The sequence below is a fragment of the Narcine bancroftii genome, chromosome 7 (genome assembly GCF_036971445.1).
Source record: "Narcine bancroftii isolate sNarBan1 chromosome 7, sNarBan1.hap1, whole genome shotgun sequence".
NCBI classification, from domain to species: Eukaryota; Metazoa; Chordata; class Chondrichthyes; order Torpediniformes; family Narcinidae; genus Narcine; species Narcine bancroftii.
The window spans coordinates 39952576-39974916 of record NC_091475.1 but is presented as its reverse complement, the minus strand read 5'-3'; the positions used below and the strand labels follow the sequence as shown (position 1 = coordinate 39974916).

The window sequence follows — 22341 nt, the reverse complement described above, 5'->3', positions numbered from 1 at the left end:
AGGGGTTTGAGGAGATTCGGTATGTCATTGAAGACTCTTGAAAACTTCTGCTAGTGTACCATGGAGAGCATTCTAGCTGGTTGCATCACTGCCTGGTATGGAGGCACCAACTCTCAGGAGAAGAATAAACTCCAGAAGGTTGCTAACTCAGCCTGCAACATCACAGACCACTCCATCAAGGACATCTACATGAGGCAGTGTTTAAAAAAAATCTTCAAAGACCCCCACCACCCAGACTATGCCCCCTTCACTCTGCTTCCAAGGTACAGGAGCCTAAAGACGAGCACTCAGTAGCACAACAACAGCTTCTCCCTGTTGCCATCAGATTCCTGAATAATCAATGAACCAGACACTGCCTTACTTTTCGTGCTCAAACTTCTAAAAAATATATTATTGTTGTAATGTGGCGGCGCACATCCTCGTGGCGAACCGGCCCTGCTTGTATCGCCATGTGGTGGGACAGCCAAGGGGAAATGGCATTGTCAAGGTTTCTCTCTGACTCCACCATCCCTTCCAGCGTGCATCTTGGGAAGTGATTATGATGTCACAATGCACCAGGTGACTGAGCTCATGCTGCCTTATAGGGGCATGCTGAATTTGAATAAAAAGTCATTAATGACCCTCAACATGGTGGCTGTGTTTCTTCTACTGCTCACACCACCACAGTGGTGATCCCGACAAGCCCAGATGTTTTTCTGGACTCAAAACACCATGGATTCAGCAGAGGTTAACGCTGTTTCCATCAAACTTCCCCCCTTTTGGACCCACCGACCGAGAACATGGTTCGGGCAGGCGGAAGCACAATTTCAACTCCGCAACATCTCCTCAGACACCACAATGTTCTATCATGTCGTGAGCGCTCTGGACCAAGATACGACTGGATGACATCATCCACCATCCCTCCGGCTACGGGCAAGTACACCGCCCTCAAAGACCTTCTGCTTAGAACTTTCGGGCTAACTCCCCTGCAACGGACTTTCAGGCTCCTTCGCCTAGATGGGCTTGGGGACCGTAGTCCGTCGGCGCTGATGGACGAAATGCTGGCCCTGGCGGAAGACCACAAGCCTTGTTTTCTCTTCTGCCAGACATTTCTGGAACAGATGCCGGAGGACATCCAGCTGCTCCTCACAGATGAAGACTTCTCGAACCCGAGGAGAGCAGCAGCCCGTGCAGATGCCCTCTGGCGCACGAACAGGGAGAACGAGTCAGCCCTCAACCAGGTGGCATGACCAGGAGCCAGCCGACTGCAAGCTGCTCCCAAGACCAAGCCAGAGGAGGGCCAGTCGACTTGGTGTTTCTACCACCAGCGCTGGGGAGCGCAAGGCCGTAAGTGCCACCAGCCCTGCGGGTTTCAGGGAAATGACCAGACTAGCCGCCATTGATGGCTGCGACGGCTGGCCACACAAACAGCCTCCTTCATGTGACGGACAGATCCACCGGCCGCCGATTCCTGGTGGACACGAGGGCTGAGCTCAGCGTCCTTTCCCCCTCAGCATTAGAGACTCACACCCGATCTCGAGGTCCAACCCTGCGGGCGGCCAACGGCTCCACCATCAGGACCTACGGCACCCGCAGGGCACAGATCCAGATCGGGAAGGAGAAGTTCCATTGGAGGTTCATCCTAGCCTCCGTGGGCACCACGCTGTTAGGGGCCGACTTCTTCAGAGCTCATGGCCTACTGGTTGACATAAAGGGCAAAAGGCTGGTCAACGCCCTAATGTTCCACTCCACCCAACTGGACACAGATTTATGCTTCACAACGCCATATAAAAGGAGCATAAACATTTCCGCTTAATGCAATAAGACATTCTAAAAGTGCTTCAAAGGGAAAGTCAAAAGGTTAGTAACACGGGGCAAGGAAACAAAATGGAGGAGGCCATGGATTGAAGGCCAGGTTTAAGCTCGGCAAAACAGCGCCCGCCCGCGCACCGACCCGTTCGGACCTCAAGCGGCCAGATTCTTCCATCCCGCCCGTCACCTTTGACCCTTACCCGGTGCAAGGAGCACCCATTGCTGGGCAGGCGAATCCCGGACTGAACTCTTCTTGCCGGGCATCTCGAGAATCGGCGACTCCAACTTTGCCGGCAGTGAATGGCACGGGCCGGACACGCGGGGAGGGACGAGTGCTCACCAAACCCACGTCGCGCCTCACAGACGTCGGGGGAAGGGCAGCCCACAATAATAAACATGGCGACAGAGCGTGTGATGGGGGGATTGAAGAAGTTCTGCGTTTTCACACCATTGAAAGGATGGGCCTTTCCTACTCCCCGCGCCTTGCCCATTTGGTACAGACCTCCGCTGAGAAAACGCTGCGGTCGGGGGTCGGGCCGCCGGCGTCTCTTGGCTGCCCCACGGGAGAGGGGAGATGCGGGGTTATCTTTCAAAGATGAGCGCAGAAAACCAGTGGATCAACATGAAATGAATACGAATTCAGGAAGCGTTAAGACAGGTAATGAATGGAAAGCAACAAACCAAAGTTGCATAGAATAATACTGGCCCTCCACAATGTTTGGGACCGATACTGCCTTTATGTGCCCCCCGTGCTCCACAGTTTTAAATTTGTCAGCAAACAATACACGTGTCATTAAATTGCACATTAAAGGGTATTTGTGTACAATTTGGTTTGACCATGTAGAAATTAGAGCACTTTTTAGACACAGTCCCCTCCTTTCAAGGCACCATAATACTTGGGATACAGCAATGTTATGGATATTAAAGTAGTCATGTTTAGTACTTTGTGGCATATTCCTTGAATCCAATGATTGCCAGAAGTCTGTGATTCAGAGATATGGCCAGTTGCTGAGTATCTTCTTTGGTGATGCTTTGCTGGGCCTTGACTGCAGCCACTTTCAGCTGCTGCTTGTTGAGGGGCTTGTCCCCTAAAGTCTTCTCTTCAGAAATTGGAAGGCGTGTTCAACTGGGTTTAGATCGGGTGACTGATCTGGCCATTCAAGAATTTTCCTTATTGTTGCAGTTTCACACACTAAATGGTCAGAGGTATCACAGATGAGAAAAACTACAACAGACGAGACAATTGAAAAACTACAAAGTATATTTGCATCATATGGATTGCCTATTGAACTAGTTTCTGATAATGGGCTGCAGTTTGCATCAGGTGCCTTTAGGGAATTCCTACACAATAACACTATTCGACACGTCAGCATCTTACCACTTGAGCACTAACAGGGAAGTGGAATGTTTTGTACAGACTATCAAAAAGGCCATGAAAACTAAGAAACACATCATGGAGTTACAAATTCTAAAGCATCTCAATAGTAAGAGATGGGAAAGAGGAACTTAAAACAATCTCTATGATGAGAAACTGAGTACGAGGCAAATTACAGGGGTAAAAATCCAACAAGTCCTCTCCATCTAATGGCTAGTATTATAGGGGCTAAAAGAAAATGATTGCTAGAAACACAAGAAACTGCAAATAGTATAAATGTTGAATAAACATTGAGAAGCTGAAAGGACTCAACATCCATGGTGGGAAATGGAGAATTAATGTTTTGAATCAGGACCCTTTTTTGAGACAGATATCACACAAAGATATTGGATACAATAGTTTATAATCTACCCAAATTCCCTGGCAGTAGAGGCTTTTAAACACATTTGCATGGGTTATGATGAAAGGAATAGGATAATGGGTCAAATACAGGACAATGGGATTAGCACTGCCTGGATGACTCGGTAAGAAGGACCTATGTCTGTGACTCCAACTCTCTGTCCCATCATTGAGAAGACGCTGAAATCTATTATCAGGAAGGTAATTGCTGGACATAAAACAACCAAGCAGAGTAAACTCGTTTGTTGAAAGGGAAATCAGGTTCAACAATTAGGGCTCTTTGAGGATGTAACAAATAAGATGGATAAATGAGAACAGTATCTTTTCTACATTTAGATTTCTAGAAGTCATTTGATCAAGTGGTACATAAGAAAATCATTATTTAACAGAGAGTTGGGATAAATCAATCATTTTCAGGTTGGTAATCAGTATCTAGTGAGGCCTCTTCTATTTACAATATATATTCACAAATTGAATGAAGACACTAAGTGACTATCGTCCAGTAGCACTCACATCTACTGTGATAAAATGCTTTGAGAGGTTGGTCATGGCTACTATTAGGAAGGAAGTACAGGAGCCTGAAGACAACACCCAACGGCACAAAAACAGCTTATTCCCCTCTGCCATGAGGTTTCTAAATGAACAATAACCACAGACACTACCTCATTTTATCTTGTTTTTGCACTAATTTATTGATTTATTGCAATATTTGCACCTCTAATGCTGCTGCAAAACAACACATTTCATGTCATATTCAAGACAATAAATTCTGATTCTGCACTTCAGTAAAATTTGCAGTGATTGATGAATTAGCAAGATGTGAGGAGGAAGCAAGGATCTTGAACAGTAACATATACAAGATCCTTGCAGCCTCCTCACCTCCTTGGAATGTCTGGCCTTTCAGTCACTCCGCACTAATCCCAACTTCACCATCAAACCTGTAGACGAGGGAGGCACTGTTGTGGTTTGTTGCACTGACCTCTTTCTGGCCAAAGCCAGATGACAATGTAAGATTCCTCCTCTAACTTACCTCTTACAGTTCTAACTTACCTCTACCAAATGTCATCAAACCACTATATTACACACTATTTCTGAACTCATTACTTCCAGTCATCTCCCTTACATAGCCTCCATCCTCATCCTGGACTGCCCGTTTCTACCTCCTACCTAAGACCACAAAGCCAATTGTTCCGGCAGATTCATCATTTCCACTTGCAATTGCCCCCAAACTGGTCTCCACTTACCTCAACTCTGTCCCTCCCCACCCCCCCGCACTGTCCAGTCCCTCCCCAACCACATCTGCAATACTTCACATGCCCTCCAACACATCAACTCTTTCCAGTTCCTTGAACTCAACTGCCTCATCTTTATCATGGACATCTAATCACCGTACACCTCCATCATGCATACCGAAGATCTCAAAGCCTTTCATTTCTTTCTCAACAACAGACCCAACCAGCCCTCCTCCTCCAGCTGGCAGAACTTGTCCTCACCCTCAATAACCTCTTCTTTGACTCATCCTACTTTCTCCAAGTCATAGGGGTAGCCATGACAATGGGCTTCATCTATATTTGCCTTTTTGATGGCTACATAGACCAATCCATGCTACAAGCCTAACCCAGGCAAAGCCTCTCAACTCTTCCTCTGTTACATCGATGACTGGTGCTGCCACATGCACCCATGAGGAACTCGATGACTTTATCAACTACGCTGCAAACTTCAACCCTGACCTCAAATACACTTGGTCCATTTCAAGCAACACTCTCCCGTTCCTCGATCTCTGTCTCCATCTTGGGAGACAAACTCTTGACATCCACATCTACTTCGACTGCTCTTCATACCCTGCCTCCTGTAAGAATTCCATTCCTTTCTCTCAATTACTCTGACTCTGTCACATCTGCTTCCAGGTCGAGGTCTTCATGTCACATCAGAGACGTCCTCATTCTTCAAACAAAATGGCTTCCCCTTTGCCACCATCAACTTGTCCCTCACCCTCATTAGCCGCACATTTATCCTCACCTACCACTCCACCAGCCTCTGCATCCAATGTATCTTCCACCATTTTTGTTACCTACAACATGACCCCACCAGCAGACATATCTTCTCCCCTCTCTACCTTCTGCAGGAGTGAGTCCCTCTGTGACTCACTCATCCACTCCTCCCTTCCCACTCACCACCCCCTCAGCACCTACTCATGGAACTGCAGGAGATACTCTTCTTGTGCCCACAGCTCCTCCCTCACCACCATTTGGGGCCCCAAACAGTCTTTCTAAGTGAAGGAATACTTCACTAGTGGATCTGCAAGCAATTTCTTGCATCCGGCTCTCCTGTTGTGGTCTCCTCTACGTCGGAGAGACTGGACGCAGACTGCGAGATCACTTTGTTGAGCACCTCGGCTCTGTCCAGCACAATAGTGGGGATCCCCCAGTGCCACCCATTTCAATTCTCCATCCTATTCCCTTGCTGACTCAAATTAAGGTACAAGAAGAGAATTCTTTCCACTGCCAATGACAGCAATGGGGATGATAGTGGGAATGTTTTTATTTACAATTCTGGGTGTTAAATGTTGGCATGTGATTTTACATCATATTTAACTATCCATTACCTTTTGAGAGATACTGCAGGGCCTATATATAGTATCATTTGGAATATGTCTATAGAACACTACATCACAGAACAGGCCTTTAGACTTGCAATGTTTACTGAACCACTGCATATAACTCTGCTCCCCAATCACTAACCCTTCCCTCCCTCACAATTCATAATCCCCTATTTATTTACAAATATGCACTTGAGGGTTTACAAAGCAAAATGCAAAGATTGGTTGAAGGATCTCATTTGACTGAGTATTTTCTGCTAGAACAGTAGATCCCAGCACTTTGTTTGCCTTACCACAGACAAAAATTGAAGTATACCATGTATACTCACAGTTACTTGTAAATGGCATTGTTCTTTGTACTTCTGGTTAGATGCTAGTTGCATTTCATTGGCTTTGTAACTGTTCTTGGCACAATGACAATAAAATTGAATCTAATCTAATATTTTAATACCTTATTATGTGATGATAAAAAGAATTTTTAATGCCTTATTATGTGACCTTTGACTAACCCTAGAACTCAGTTTCTGAAATTCAGTGACCTGAACAGGACTGAAACTCAGAATCACAGTTTAATGTGGCAACTGTATGCAGTTAGCAGGTGTAATGGGGCAAATCTTGACTTCACCATTTCAGCCCAGGATAATGCCAGGAACACGACGCCTCAGTCTAATACCATCAAAAAGACATCTGTCAAAACAACCGAGTTAAGTCTGTCTGGAGTTTATGTGCACATTTGTACACCCACCGCTTTCTTAGGCTAGAGTGCTCCAACTAAATCAAGACTGACACATTCAATATGATCTGGCTGATCCAGCTAGTCAACCCATATATAGTACAGCAACTAAAAGACAGCGCTGAAGGGCAGAGTTAAAGAGAGAGATTGGTTAGTGCAGAACAAAGGCAAATTAAATAGTGTGAGGCTTATTCAAGAGTCTGATAATGTCACGAAAAAAAGTTCTTGAATCTGGTGGTGGACACTTTCAGTGTCATTTGGAGCCTCCAGCACTCATTCAGACACTTAGTACATGCCCTCAGAGACTGCTTCCACTACTCTCTCTGGCAGTGCACTCTCTGGATAAGAAAAATCCCCCTCAGATTCCTAATCCCAATGGCAAATACTCAAGGAGTTAGTGAACATACGTTAATTCGTACGTAGTTTGCTTGAAATATAATCGGTTCCAACCTAATTGGGTACCAAAGATCTGGAGAGCGAGAGGGGCGGAGCAAACTGGCCCATCGAGTCCAGCGCTCTCGCAATAAAACGAGCTTCCTTCATTAAGGGCGAGGGATGAGGAGAATGGAGCGGTCAACGCCTCTGCAAACTTGTATCACGCACCAACAGTCAGCGCTCGCAGTGTTACGCCAGTACCTCAAGGATCAGCGGCACCTTGGTGGGGAGCAGCCCGGCACCGTCCAGGCACCGTCCGGCCCAGCAGGGAACGACCCCAATGTGAAAGTGCATGCACCCGACTTCCAGCAATCAGCCCCCTCCTCGGCTCCTTCCAACCGACGAAGAACGATCTTGCACGTCGCGAGAGAGAGCAAATTAAACCGTTTAATAGGATTAACGTCGGATTTAATAAACCTGGAACAGAACTCCTTGCATCGGTTGCACGGCGCGCACTTCCACATGGAGTCCAAGGTGAGATAGAGTTCTCACACACAAAACGGCCCAACTTGTCAATGCTGTCTAAATTGGTCAGTCGGCATCCATAAAAAGACTGACGATGGCGAATAACGAGATTGTATTTTAAGATTGAAATGCATTCAGCATTTGCGCTGTTTGGGGATAAATGTTTAACGTTGTAATTGTTCTGCTTTGCTACAAGCCGTTTCTTTCTTTTTATTCCCAGCTCAGCGTGGATCTCCGAAATACATGCGGTCGCATGGCAAGCAGGGGCGATTGCCTGCGAATAGATGGAGATTTGAAAGAGGTCGAGGAGTGCCTGCGAAGTCTTGTTAACCAGTTGTTGCTCTCATTAACCTCCGATACTTCGGGATCACAAATGGAAGCAGTTGACCTGCTGAAAAGGCTCTCTCAAAGGTACCTGAATATCTAATATGATCAGAAGTTTAGTGACCACATCACATTCAGGTGCAACGTAACACTCCTCGCAACTACTTGGGGGAAAAAGAGTACCTGGATTTCTTCAACTCTCAATTAACACATTGCCAGCAACAAATTGCAACGAAGGGGTTAGTTCCTGAATAGTCTTATTATGTGAAAATTCGTCGAAATGCAGGTGGTTTGCAATTATTCTAGTTTGCTCCTAGTGTTAAGACGGTGAAAGAAAAGGAGGGGACGCAGATATTCATAGACCCGCAGTTATTTCCGTTTGTAGGCCAGTTTCATTGACCTACAGTTGTTGGACGGTTCTGCTTGGACATTTTGTCAGTCTGGGGGCTTGCTGCTCGGGCTCATTTCATTACACCGCTGCTCTCCAGTGCACCGCTCACCAGGTGGGGGAACGATGTATGGTTTGGGATGAGTTTTAATTCAGTCATTGGTTAGCAGTGAAATATGTACCAGACTTCGCTGTAGCCAACAAAATCTGTAGGAAGTAAAGAATCAGTCTGTTGCATCAAAATCGATATGAATATTGGTTAATTCTGAAGACCTGCAGCAATTGCTGTTTTTGAGTTTACTGCTATTGACCAAGCTGCTGTCACGCCTACATAGTGAATACAGTTCAGGCCTAGAGAGGTCCAAGTTAAATGAGATTGTTGTCTTATGAGGCCGCCCAGTGTAAGGGCTTAAATGATGTGAGGAATGTTGAGCTGTAGCTTAACTTGCTTCACCAGTGTAATTCTCTCATTCTGATACATCTACCATTTTTGCTTTGAATACTATTAGACTTGCTCTTATCAATTTGCAAAGATCTTGGGAGCAAGAGGGCAGAGTAAGCTGGTTCAAAACTGGACTTCACCTTCACCAAGCCCTCTTGTATTTAAGCAAGAGTCCATCATGAAGTACCAACAGTGGAGGATGAAGATACCAACTGGTCTCCAAGCTTGTAACATATCGACACATTGACTCTGATCACGAGGTGCAAATAGTTCAATGGCAACTTTGGTGTGGACCATCTGGTAATTGTTCAGTCCGACTGAGAACACATCCTCTGAGTCACGCCACCAAATGTTGTTGGATGGTGACAATTCTCATGTTGCCAGCTGTCCTGTTCAGTTTTCTTCACTTGGCAGCTTATATTTGTCTGACTTGAGTCCTGGCTCTGGAAGTGCCTCCCTAAATCTCAGTATTTTTTGGTCACTTCATAATATAACTTGCTGGATGTTTTCATCTAACTCTTTAGTCCAGCTTTTGATCTCAAGATGTAAATGTGACTTGGTATCAAATTTTATTAATCACCTTAATGGTTTTACAACTCCCTTGTGTAAATAATGATACTTGCCACAGACCTGTTGGTGCAAATCAAGACCATCCAATCCACCTTGCAGCATGCTGGCGCTGAAATTAGCTAGATTTGCTGACTGCAGCATCAAAATAATTCATTAGTATTTTTCTGAAAGAGAAAGTGTGGCTCCCTCTGTTGGCATTTGCATTTGACTAATGCATTTAGTTGCCTGTTTATTTGAGTCCAGCAGGGCTAATAATGTTAGTTGTTTTGTATTTGCTTGGATTTACATTTAAAAAAAAACATGTTTAATTAAAAAAAAATCTTAAGAATGTGACAGAATTGTGAACTCTGGTAACAAGTGCTCATCTAATTGGAGGAAAGACTTCTTCACAACCTATCACTAGTGTATCCCAGGTGCCATGGCGCGAAGTAAAATAGTAGTTTCATTACTGGGGAAATCTTAGAAATTTAATGACAGTACAATGGATAATGCTGGAAATAACCAGCAAGTCAAGCAGCACCTGTGGGGAGAGGGTAATCCTCACAGAACAAAGTCCTTCCATCAGAATTAGGTCACTGTTCTGAAATGTTGACTTTGTTTCTATACAGATGCTGCCAGACCTGGTGAGTATCTCTGACATTTCTGTTATTTCAGATTTCCAACATCTATTTTTGTTTTGATATTAGTAAGTTTTGCCATGTGGAAGTATATTCTCAACTTGGGGCATTGATTTTTAAATAAATTGACTTTTTCTTGTCTGATTTCAAAATCATTTGCTTCATTATTGCTTATATAATCTGTTCATACCTTGAAATAACTTCCTGTCAGGACCATGGATAGAACAAATCATACCACATGAGGAAAGATTTACACTGTCATTCTGGGATACGGTAGCCCTCCGCTTGGAAATGAAGTGGACTGTTGTGGGGATGGTGGGGGGGGGGGGTGGTGGTGAGCTGTAGATTATGAAGGCTGGAAATGCACACATTTAAACTTTATCATGTTGTTGAATTATAGCTGGTGTGGAAATTGAACATCAGCAGCGTTACTTCTGACATATTTTGAGTAGACTTCTTTTCTCGTCTGGCAAAACTGACTTCCTAACGTTGGAATATAATGCGCAGGAGTTGGTCCTTCTGAGTTTGGTGTCATTCACAGCCTATTCATTGATGTATTTTTTTTCTCCTGTACATGTGGTGATAAACCACTGGACTGTCTGTGACTGCCTGTGCCTGTCCACACTCCTGCACTGCCGATTGCGGGGGGCACCCATTGCACATGCAGGAGGTAACCTGGGAGACTGGCTCCACCTACTCCCTGCTATATAAAGGCTCAGGCTGGCCCTTGGGCAGGAGCAGAGCACACGAAGCTGGAAGAGATACAGAACCTCGTGTGCAAGTTTTAAGCTAATTAAAGCCTGTAGTTACAACCTTTCATTGTTTGTGCTTATTTTGTTCACACTTCAGTGCATCAAAGTATGTTTCTTGATGCTGGAATTACCAGTCTGCCTAGAATCGCTTAGCTTCCTGGAATTGGTATTTTTCATCCTAGCTGCAGTCACCAAGGCAGGATGTGAGAAACTGTAAATAAGCAACTGCTAACCTGCCCTTGAGTATCATTCAGAGGATGCACTGGATTCAGTTTAATAAATTACAATCGCTTCTGTAAGATCAATACCTTTTTGAAGGAATATAGAAACAACAATAGACAAATGGGGCCTTTGCAGAGAAGGGGAGCAGGAGACTGGGGAAGAACAAGATTAGAGAATTGGGGATGGGGAAGAAGAAAAGGTTCAGGAAGAGTAGGAAAGAGTTGGGCAGAGGCAGTATTTCTCACTGAGTTTGATTGAATTGCAAGAAAAAGGTGAGTGACAGACAGCAGCTCCGAGAGTAAAACATGGTACTTTTACTGTGCCATTCAATTCCTCTGTCTCTGCTGCATCTCCTCCCAGGATGAGGCCTTCCATTCCACAACATCCGAGATGGCCTTCTTCAGAAAACATGCCTTTCCCTCTAATGCCATCAGCTCAGCCCTCACCTGCATCTCTATTTTCTGCACATCTGTTCTGCCCTTTTCTTTCCCCTGTCCACCCCCCATTAGCTTGGGACTAAGCATAGGTAGGCAACTTGGTCAGCATGGATGAGTTGACTGTTTCTGTGATGTATGAAGCAATACTTGTTGAGGAGCAGGTAATTTGAGGAGTATTGACAAAGAGGTTGAGGGGGCTTTCTTGGTTTTGTGCTTCTCCAAAAGTATTTACTTCAACTTGGGAGATTTCATTCCCAAATAGCTTACCTGGTCCAGACTTGAAGTGTCAGTGAGGTCTCCTTGCATCCAGCCACAACCTTTGCCCGAGGACATACACCAGAAACTTGGAGGGAGTTAAAGATGTTGGCAAAAATCATATGATCAGTGACACCTTTCTTCCAAGAATTATTGGAAGTAGTCCTTCCAAGTATCAACTGTCCCTTGGCACCTGGACCTGTAACCACAGGAGATGCTCCACTTGCACCCACATGTCATCCCTCACCTCCATTCAGGGCCCCAAACAGTCCTTCCAAGTGAAGCAATACCTCACTTGTGAATCTGTAGGTGTCATCTACAGCATCCAGTGCTCCTGTTGTGGTGTCCTCGACATTGCTTTGTTGAGCACCTCGGCTCTGTCCGGTACAATAGCATGGATCTCCCAGTGGCCACCCATTTCAATTCCCCATCCCATTCCCTTGCACTGCCAGACTAAGACCACCCGCAAATTGGAGGAACAACATCTCACCTTCAGTCTGGGCACCCTCCAACCATGTAGCAATAACATTGACTTCGCTGGTTTCTGTTTTAAGCCTCACCCCCTTTTCTCCCCACCTTGGTCTCTCTTTCACTCTTCCTTTTTCCCTTTGTCTCACAGAGCCAAAATCAATTCTCACCTCTTATCCAATTAACAACTTCAGTTGGTCTGGACTCCTCCCCCTACCATTCTTCAGTCTTTATTCTGATGCATTCCTCTTCTTTGCTCATACTTTGAAGAAGGGCTTGGACTCGAAACGTCAGTAATGTATCTTTACCTTCAATGAATCCAGCAAGACTGGCTGAGTTCCTCCAGTATTTCTGCGTGTTTTTACTACAATCACAGCTTTTGCAGACTTTCATGTTTCACTCCATTCACTTGATCCACTAAGAAATCTCTTCAAGAGATGCTTACCCTGAAGAAGTTCTCTCTTTGAAGGAAGTTCTGTGAGAGACTCTCTCTCTGCTCCCCATCTGCACTCACTGCTGCTCTCAAGCTCTATGACCATCTTCTCACCCAGACTTCCGCAGCCACGTGTCTTTCCTAGCTACTTGCCTCTGGTGCCACTTCGATTCCAGCTCTGGTTCCAGGCCTCCCAGTTTGACCCCCACAAGGATCTAAGGTACTGCGCTGCATTGACTTTTGCTCTCTTTGCTTCTCTCGCAGTATCCTATGGACTACCCTCTACTTGATGCACAGGTACCAGTGGACTCTTGCTTCCACAGGTCTATACCTCACTTGCCACAACCTGCCACGGACCTCTTCTACACATCACCAGTTATATATTCACCTGTTGTCCATCAAAGGTCAGAAGATCCTCTCCCTAGAGACTGCCGCCTTGTGACCTCCCACTCAAGTCTTCATCCTGGCCCCAGTGGCTTGCAGGTCTAAGCTCCTGACACGGGTTTCCAACTTGGCCCTGGTGATCTATAGGACCAAGCCTCCACCGCAAACTTCTACCCTGGCTCTGGGGGCCCATGGGGCCTGTCCCCTCCACCATCTGACTTCCCCAGCTTCCTCCCTTGGACCCTTCCTACCTTCCACCTCCAGACCGACCCCTGCCTGGTCTTCACCATCCTATCTGGCCTTCCCCTCTCAGAGATGGTGCTCTTTCCTCAGTAAATGTCTCACCTTCGTCGGCCTTTACCCACATACTAATAAGCTCTGTGCACCCCAAGATGCTAAACTCTTCTTCCATCAGCTCCATCTCTGTGCCCTCTACCACAACCAGGATTCTCCACACTCCCACTACAGATCCCTTCTCCTACTTTAAATCTTCTTCCTCCTGGACAACACTTCAGTTTTCTGCCCACTCTGGGATTTTGTATTTACAAATGCTGCCGTGATGTCAAATGTATCGACTTCACCACTCCCTTCACTCATTCCAATCTCACTCCATTGGAACATCCAGCCATCCACTCTCCACAATAAGCCCAACCTCACCATCAAACCTGCAGACAAGGGTGTTGCTGTTGTGGTCTGTTACACTGACCTCTATCTGGCCAAAGCCAGATGACAACTCTCAGACACCTCCTCTTGCTTACTCCTCCAATAGGGCCCCAATAAAACTCATCAAACCACTGTATCACACACTATCTTATCACTTCTGGTCATCGCCCGAGCATGACCTCCAACCTTGTTGTTTTCCAATCTTGTGGTTTCCCAACTCTGCTCTGTCAATTTCTACCTCCTACCGAAGATCCACATACTCATTTCTCCCGGCAGACCTATGGTGGCAGTGTACTCCTGGCCTATCATATTGGATCCTCTTATCTCGGTTTCGATTTTTTCCCCCCCAGTCCAGTCCCTCCCCATTCAGAACACTTCACATGCCCTCCATCACTTCAACAACTTCCAGTTCCCTGAACTCAAGTGCCTCCTATTTATCATCCAATCACTATACACCTCAATCCCCCATACTGAAGGCCTCAAAGCCCTTTGTTCCTTTCTGGAAAATAGAACCAACCAGTGTCTCTCCACCACCATCCTCCTCTGGCTGGCTGAACTTGTCCTCCCCCTCAATAACCTCCTTTGACTCATCCCACTTTCTTTAGGTCAAAGGGGTAGCCATAGCTACCTGTATAGGCCCCAGTTATGCCTGTCTTATTGTTGGCTACATGGAGCAATCCATGCTACAAGCCTACACAGGGAAGGCCCCTCAATTCTTCTTCCGCTACATCGACAACCAAGATGAGCTTGTCGATTTCATCCACTTAATCCAGAAAATATGTGATCCTTAACAAGGGTATAGATGACATTTTCCAAGTTATAAAAATATTTCCTAACTTCAAAATGTGTTATTATCAAGGAAATGTGAGTGATAATATTCTGAGTTACTGTCTTAATCCAATAAATAAAACTTTATAGATGAAGCTTTAAGTAGCTTTAATTTGTTGATAAAAGCAGATAAACATTTTGCATAACTTTGCATAGAGATTTTCATAACAATGAATAAACAAAGCATACTATAGATAATATAACAATATTCAACTTTAAACAGATATAAGCCCAAATTAAGACAAAATTAAGATGAATTCAAAGAAAAGTATCTCAAACTCGCGTCTCCTCCAAAATTCTTTGAAGAATGAGATGTAAACTCTTGCTCTGGTTGGATATTACTGAACTATGTAACTATGGTAACACTACAAACAATTTCTTAAAGGGATAGGCACAAAATTAACAAAAATCAAAAATACAAGGCTTTAACCTTAAAAAGGGTATTCTGGATGTTTGCTTATTATGCCAAATGGATTCATGGGTTATTTAACAAGATTCAACTGATGGTAAATACAGAGAAGTTTCCAATGGAGGAAAAGGCCCTGAACACCTTTAACTTACTAAAGAGAGAACTAGAGGTGCCACGCTGCACTTGGTGGATGAAAATTTACCCTTGGAAGTAGAGTGTGACACATCTGATGTGGCTATTTCTGCTGTCCTTAAACAAGGAAGATGGCCTGTTCCATTCATGTCAAAGACGCTACAAGGAAGTAAATTGCACTACCATATTGTATAGAAAGAAGTGAATGCCATCATTGAGCCAGTGCACAAATGGAGCCACTACTTGGTACAGTGCCACTTTAGCTTGGTTACTGATCAGAGGTCAGTGGCCTTTTTGTTTGGCAGTAAAAACCATACAAAGATAAAGAAGGCAAAGATTCAAGAATGGAGGCTGGAACTTGCAACATTCCATTACCCAATAAAGTACAGTTCAGGAAAGGAGAATGTGGTCCCTGATGCATTTAATCAGGCATACACTTATTCAGCCTTTACTATCTCCACGCTCGCTGACATTCACAATGGACTTTTGTAATCCAGGAATAACTTAGCTGCTGCATTTTGTTAGAGCAAATAATCTCCCCTTTTCTGCAGAAGATGTCAAGAAGACGTGCTTCATGCAGGGTCTGTGCTGAACTAAGGGATTCTTATCAAAGTAAAAAAACCTATGGAACAGCTTCGTATTGATTTCAAGGCTTCCTTGCCTACAGCTTCATGTAACCTATATCTACTTACAATAGTTGATGAATACTTATGTTTCCCATTGCCTTTTCGTGTCCTAATATGCACACTACAACAGTGATCAGTTGCCTGGATGTGCTATTTAGCCTATGCAGAATGCATAGGCTAAGAATCTGAAGGATTATCTTTCCCAGAAGGGGGTTGCCACAGTCATACTACCCCATACAACCCATTTGGGAATCGACAGGTAGAGAGGTTCAATGACATCATATGGAAGGCAATCTGTTTGGCCCTTAGATCACATAACGTGCCCGAGAAGCATGGGAACTGGTGCTTCCTGAGGTCCTACACTCCCAAAGATCGCTGTTGTGTACAGCAACAAATACTACATCCCATGAACTTTTTTTTGCATTCCAACACCGCTCATCCCATGGAAATTCACTGCCTTCCTGGCTAATGACCCCTGGACAACAGCAATCCACTTGTAGATCAAGTTGAACTTCTTAATAGTAATCCAACATTTGCAAACATCAGGTACCCAGATGGACAGGAATCTACTGTGTCTGTTCATGACTTGGCACCTTGTTCAGAAGCCCTGGTAATCCCCACATCTCCTATTGTGGAACAAGATAAAATAAATCTAGTGGTACCAATAATGGAGGAGGTGGAAGATATGCCATAGTGTGGAGGATGTTGAAACAGTAACTTGACAAGAACTAAGGAGATCCGGTCGTGTACCAAAACCTTTCAATCGATATGAATGGAGTAGTCTCATAAAGTGTTGCTTGATTCTGCTTGTGTTTTTTTTGGAAGGGAATAATGTAATATTTCAAAGTTATTCTTAATTATTCTATATAATTCTAAATTCTAACTGTACAATTAAGTTGAATAAAGCTTGGAAAGCAGCCACCAAATTTTTCATTTTCACAACAATCTCCCTTTTCTTTCTGTGTCTCCATCTTGGAGACAAACTCTGGACAGACATATTCGTACCAACTCCCACAGCTACCTCGACTACACCTCTTCCCACCCTGTCCCTTGTGAGAATTCCATTCCCTTTTCTCAGTTCCTCTGTCTCCATCGCATATGCTTGCAGTATGAGAACTTACATGTTAGATCATCAAAGATGTCCTCCTTCTTCAAGCTATGTGGCTTTCCCTCACCACACATCCTCCATTACCCTCACATCCACCCTTGCCCCCTTCTCTCCAATATGCAACAAGGACAGGATTCCTTGTCCTCACTTACAATAACACCAGCCTCCGTGTCCAACATATCTTCCTCTGCCATTTCCGCCACCTACTACGTGATCCCACCACCAAATACATTCTCTTCTCCGACTTCAATAGAGACTGTTTCCCCCCGTGACTCTCTTTGTCAACTCCTCCCTCCCCACCAATCATCCACTCGGTCCACTTGAAACAACATTTCACTTGTGAATCTGCAGGGGTCATCTACTGCACCTGGTAATCCTGTTGTGGTCTCCTCTACATTGGAGAGACTGGGCACAGACTCTTGAAGAAGGGCTCAGACTCAAAACGTTGGTAATATATCGTTACCTTCTACGGACACTGCGAAATTGGCTGAGTTCCTCCAGCATTTCTGTGTATTTTACTATTGGAAGTAATCCTTGAAGGTTCCACTAGATGGTGTAATCAGTATACTCTTGGTTTGTACAGTTCAAATCGGACTGAATCTATATACAGTTCCTGAAGGCAGCTCACCACCACCTTCTCGATGGCAATAAGGGATGGACAAGCTGGCTCAGCCTGTGTCCCTTGAATGAATTTAAAAAAAAATAGATTAATGAGTAGGTAACTCCCTGGCAAATAGAATACAAGGTGGGACCAACATGGTTTTTTGCTTTGGCAGAAAAGGGTAAAAGGAGTTAAGATTGTTTTGTATGGAATTTCAAAAAATGAGAAGATCCCATCCAAAAACAAAATTCTTAAAAATGTGACAAGTTGGATTGAGAAAAGATGTTTCCCTTGGGTTAGAAAGTAATGACCAAGGGGCCAAGCTTCAGAATAAGAGTCAGGTCATTTAGGGCCAAATGAAGAGAAATTCCTTCACTCAGAAAGTAGTGAACCTTTGGAATTCTCTCCATTGGGCAGTTAGAGGCATGGTCATTTGTTAATTCAAAATTCAGATGAGTGGATTCCTGAGCATTGTAAAATGAGGATAAGTTTGGAAAATGGTGCTGAAATTAGATATCAACCTACTCCTGTTTGTATTTCTTATGCTCTTGCATTAAATGGTGAGGGATTGCACAGATGCAGGGTCTCCTTATGCAGGATTTGCAAAAGGCTTGTGTGCAAGCAGCAAGTAATTAGCATGTTATTTTTATTTCTGGAAGAATTGAATACAAAAGTAGGGAGGTCATGCTTCTGTTAAATAAGGTGTGGATGAGATTACATTTGGAGTACTGTACACAGTATTGGTACCCTTATTTAAGGGAGAATGTTAATGTATTGGAAACAGTTCAGAGAATGTTTACAATATTAATTACTGGAGTAATTTTTCAGGGTTTTATGGGGAAAGGTTAGGTAGACCAGGCTTATATCTGCTAGAGTTCAGAAAAGTAAGAGCTAACTTGCTTGAATGAATCCTGAGGGAGATTGACAGGAGATGTGTGGACAGGATGTTTCCTGTAGTGGGGAAATCTAGAATTGAGGGTCATTGATTAGAAGTAAGGTCATTCATTTAAGGTGGAATGGAAGCAGATTCCTTTCACTCAGACTGGTGTGATTGGAATTTCCTTTTTCAGGGGTAGGAGAAGCAGAGTCTGAATCTTTTAAAGCAGGTAGACCTGAGGTTATAGTAAGATCAGCCATGACTTTACAAAACCTCAGAGCAGGTAGGAGGAGCTTTCTCCTGTTCCTAGTTATCAGATTTGGGCAAAAAAAAAATGGAGTGGTCCATCTAGGTCTCTTTCTGAGGTCCCCACCCTCACTCAAGACAGCAACCTAAGCATGGCCCTGAATTCCTGTGGTCTATAACTGGCTGCATCTCCTGCCAGGCTGCTGCCATATTGTTACTGGCATCCAATAAACAGTGGAAAATTGCCCACAATTTGCAAAAAAAACTAGGAGAGAACAATCCAATCCAACTAACTACGACTCAATCTGTCTCCCCTAAATCATCAACAAGGTGATGGGGAGGTGTTGTGAACAGTACTATCCAAGAACTGGCGTAACAATGCTCAGTTTGGATTTCACCAGTTACATTTGACTGTATTCCTGATCACAATCTTTGTCTCAACATGAACCACCCATCTGAAACAGAGTGACTACCCTTATTATCAAGGAGTCATTTCAAATTGGTCAATTAGCTTGATGGGAAAACATTCCATATGTTAGAGTTAGGAAAAGGGTTGCAGTTGCTGGATGATTAACCTTGTTCCAGGTCATTGCTGCAAGTGTTCTTTGAGTTAGTGCCTGGCCTAGTCATCTGTTTCATCAATGACCTACCTTCCATTTTGTTAGAAGTGGGGAAATTCATTGATGATTACACACATTCAATTCCATTTGCAACTCCTTAGCAAAAGTCCACATCAGTCTGCAATAAAACCTAAAGAGTATTCAGGTCGGGAGCTGAGAGGTAGATGACATGAATGACACAAAGCACCATGAAATGTCCATCTCCAAGAAAACAGTCTAACCACCTGGACGTTCATCAGAAGTGCAGCCCCAACAATTCTCAAGAACATCAACACTATTCACCACGTTAAATGTTCAATCCCCCACCACAGGCACAGTGTGCTACACTGTACCATCTACAAAATTCACTTGAAAGTATGTGTCTATAGCCATTTATTGTGTCAAAATCTTGGTACTCCCAGTCACACCACTGTGGAGTGTGGAGTGCCTTCACTGGAAGGACTGCAGTAGTTCACCCATCTCTCCCCAGCACTCATCATATACTAGGACCTATCTCTCTGCACCCATCCTACTCTAGTATCCATCATGTACCAACACCCACAGCAAATTAAACAGTTTCTTTGGGGGGGAGAAAATTTGTTATTTCTGGTCAGTGACCTTTCATCTCATGCCTCCTGACCTGCTAAATGTTTCTTCCATTTTCTATTATCCACATCTACAGTTTTTTGATTGTCCTAAAGCTACCGCTAGTTATTTAGATATTCACTCCTGATATAGAACAGCACAGTACAGGCCCTTCAGCCCACAATGTTGTGCCAACCTTTAGATCCTGCCTCTCACATAAGCCTCCACTTTAAATTCCTCCATATGCTTGTCTAATGGTCTCTTGAATTTCACCAGTGGACCTGTCTCCACCACTGACCCAGGTAGTACATTCCATGCACCAACCACTCTCTGGGTAAATAAAACCCTTCCTCTAATAACTCTCTTGAACTTTCTACTAATAACCTTAAAGCCATGCCCTCTTGTATTGAGCAGTGGTGCCTTGGGAAGGAGGCTGTCCACTCTATCTATTCCTTTTAATATCTTTTTATACCTCTATTATGTCTCCTCATCCTCCTTCTCTCCAAAGAGTAAACCCCTAGCTCCCTTAATCTCTGCTCAATGCATACTCTCTAAACCCAGATATCATCCTGGTAAATCTCCTTTGCACCTTTTCCAATGCTTCCACATCTTTCCTGTAATGAGGCAACCAGAACTGGACATAGTCCTCCAAATGTGGTCTAATCAGAGTTTTGAAGAGCTGCATCTTTACCTCATGGCTCTTAAACGCAAACCCTCAATTTATATACAAGCAGTTTCTGCACAGAGCTGCCCCAAACCATTTTGGATCTCGGCCATCAGTCCATGAATGTCTCTGGATGTGTGCTTCCTCAGTTTACCAGAAGTAATACCTCTGCATACCTGATCAAAGAAGGGATTAAATGCAGCGTCAGGTGCCAGTGTCCAAAGAAGGAACCAAGTGACAGGCTCAAAAGGATCAAAGACAGGCCTCTTTGCATCAGATGAAGTGCATTTGCAATTCAGCAACAGAACAAAGGAGTGCACCACAAACATGGCTGGCTGAAGCCATTTTATTTTTGAAATCCAGTTCCAATATGGCTTTTCAAAACCACATAAAGCACAAACCAAAGCTGCACATCTGTTAACTTCAACATATGATACATTTATGCCATGATTATGTGCTGAATAAGATATTCCATTTGCTGCTTAACCTTTTTATTGTTTGAGGAAGTCATCCTATACTTTTGACAAGCTCTGTTTGACTACTGGTATTTGTATTTTTAATGCTGTGGCTCCAGCTGATTCAAAGAGGTTTGAATCAAGTTGAAAGTCTGCAAACGGGATTCCAAATTGAGAGCCACATTTATGCTAATCATGGAGGGTTCAACTTCTCTCTATGTCGTCAAGTCACCTTTATTTATCGTTCAGACCATGCTCGCACGGTATAGGCAAGATAGCATTTCTCCACGACCATGGAGCGTATTTACATAAATATGTTAGAATATTACAATGTATACACGGCACACTATCCGGATATGTTCTGGGAATTCAGGAACTTGATGGCTTGGGGGATAAAACAGTCACCCAATCTGGACGTAATGACCTGAATGCTACAGTACCTCCTAGCAGATGGCAGAAGGTTTATGTGAGGGTATGTGGAGTCCTTCACAATGTTTATTGCCTTTTGCCTGCATCGAGTGTTGAAAGTGTCCTTCATGGTAGGAAGAGAGACCCCTGTTATCTTTTCTACTGACTTCACTATCCTCTGAAAGATCTTGCGGTCTGAGGAGGTACAGCTTCCAAACCAGGCAGTGGTGCAGTTGCACAGAATGCTCTCGATACATCTGTGGAATGTAGTGAGGATGGAGGGTGAGAGATGAACTTTTCTCAGCCTTTGTGGGAAGTAGAGGCGCTGCTGGGCTTTCTTGGCTATGGAGCTGGTGTTAAAGGACCAGGCGAGATTCTCCACCAAGTGCACTCCAAGGAACTTGATAGTCTTGCTGACCTCCACTGCTGAGCCATCAATGGTCAGTGGAAAATGGTTCCCCTCGGATCCTCCTGAAGTTGACAACCATCTCTTTTGTTTTATTAACATTTAGATATAGGTTGTTGGCTCTGCACCAGTCCATTAGTGATGGCACCTCATCTCTGTATGCTGGCTCCTCCTTTTAATTAGGCCCGCCACGGTTATGTCATCAGTGAACTTGATGATGTGGTTCGAGCTGTGTTTAGCTGCACAGTTGTGGATCAGCAGAGTGAACAGCAGTGGACTAAGCATGCTGCCCTGGGGTGGGGCCTGAGCTCAGTGTGATGGTCTTGGAAATGCTGTTACCGATTTGGACTGCTTGAAGTCTCCCCGACAAGAAGTCAACAATCCAACTGCAGAGGAAGGTGTTTAGACCCAGCAGGCTCAACTTCCTTCTCAGGTACTGAGGTAGGATTGTATTGAATGCCGAACTGAATTCGATAAATAGCAGTCGAACATATAAATCCTTATTTTCCAGGTGGTTGAGGGCTAGATGGAGGGCAGTGGCTGATGGACGTGAGTGTGATAGGGTGGTAGTCAATGAGGCAGGACATGGACAACTTCTTTGGCACGGGGACAATGGTGGTGGTTTTGAAGCACATTGGGACCATG

General features: G+C 44.3%; 2 protein-coding genes across 5 annotated transcripts in view; one reads left to right on the top strand and one right to left on the bottom strand.

Moving 5' to 3' along the window:
* Positions 1-2164, bottom strand: part of rnaseh2b (ribonuclease H2, subunit B) — a 47403-nt gene extending 45239 nt beyond the window's left edge. Inside the window, exon 1 of one of the 2 annotated variants that reach the window (XM_069889728.1) lies at positions 1992-2164. In XM_069889728.1, the coding sequence (XP_069745829.1) occupies positions 1992-2055 (64 nt within the window). In that variant the 5' untranslated portion in view covers positions 2056-2164. The remainder of the gene's footprint in view (positions 1-1991) is intronic. The other variant, XM_069889727.1, reaches the window with a different exon arrangement.
* On the top strand, positions 616-10241 carry LOC138738798 (retroviral-like aspartic protease 1). Of its 3 annotated transcripts, none has more exons than XM_069889729.1 (2): positions 616-2449; positions 8018-10241. In XM_069889729.1, the coding sequence occupies exons 1-2, from the start codon at positions 2092-2094 to the stop codon at positions 8125-8127; spliced, it is 468 nt and encodes a 155-aa protein (XP_069745830.1). In that variant the 5' UTR covers positions 616-2091; the 3' UTR covers positions 8128-10241. All 3 variants share the same exon structure in this region, with proteins under 3 accessions (XP_069745830.1, XP_069745831.1, XP_069745832.1).
* The last annotated feature ends 12100 nt before the right edge of the window (positions 10242-22341 follow it).

Bases quoted from the DNA above. Each gene is read 5' to 3' on its own strand.
- LOC138738798 (XM_069889729.1), top strand. From the start codon at position 2,092: ATGGCACGGGCCGGACACGCGGGGAGGGACGAGTGCTCACCAAACCCA. The intron at 2,450-8,017 runs GTAATGAATGGA...TTTTATTCCCAG, and splicing joins TTCAGGAAGCGTTAAGACAG to CTCAGCGTGGATCTCCGAAA.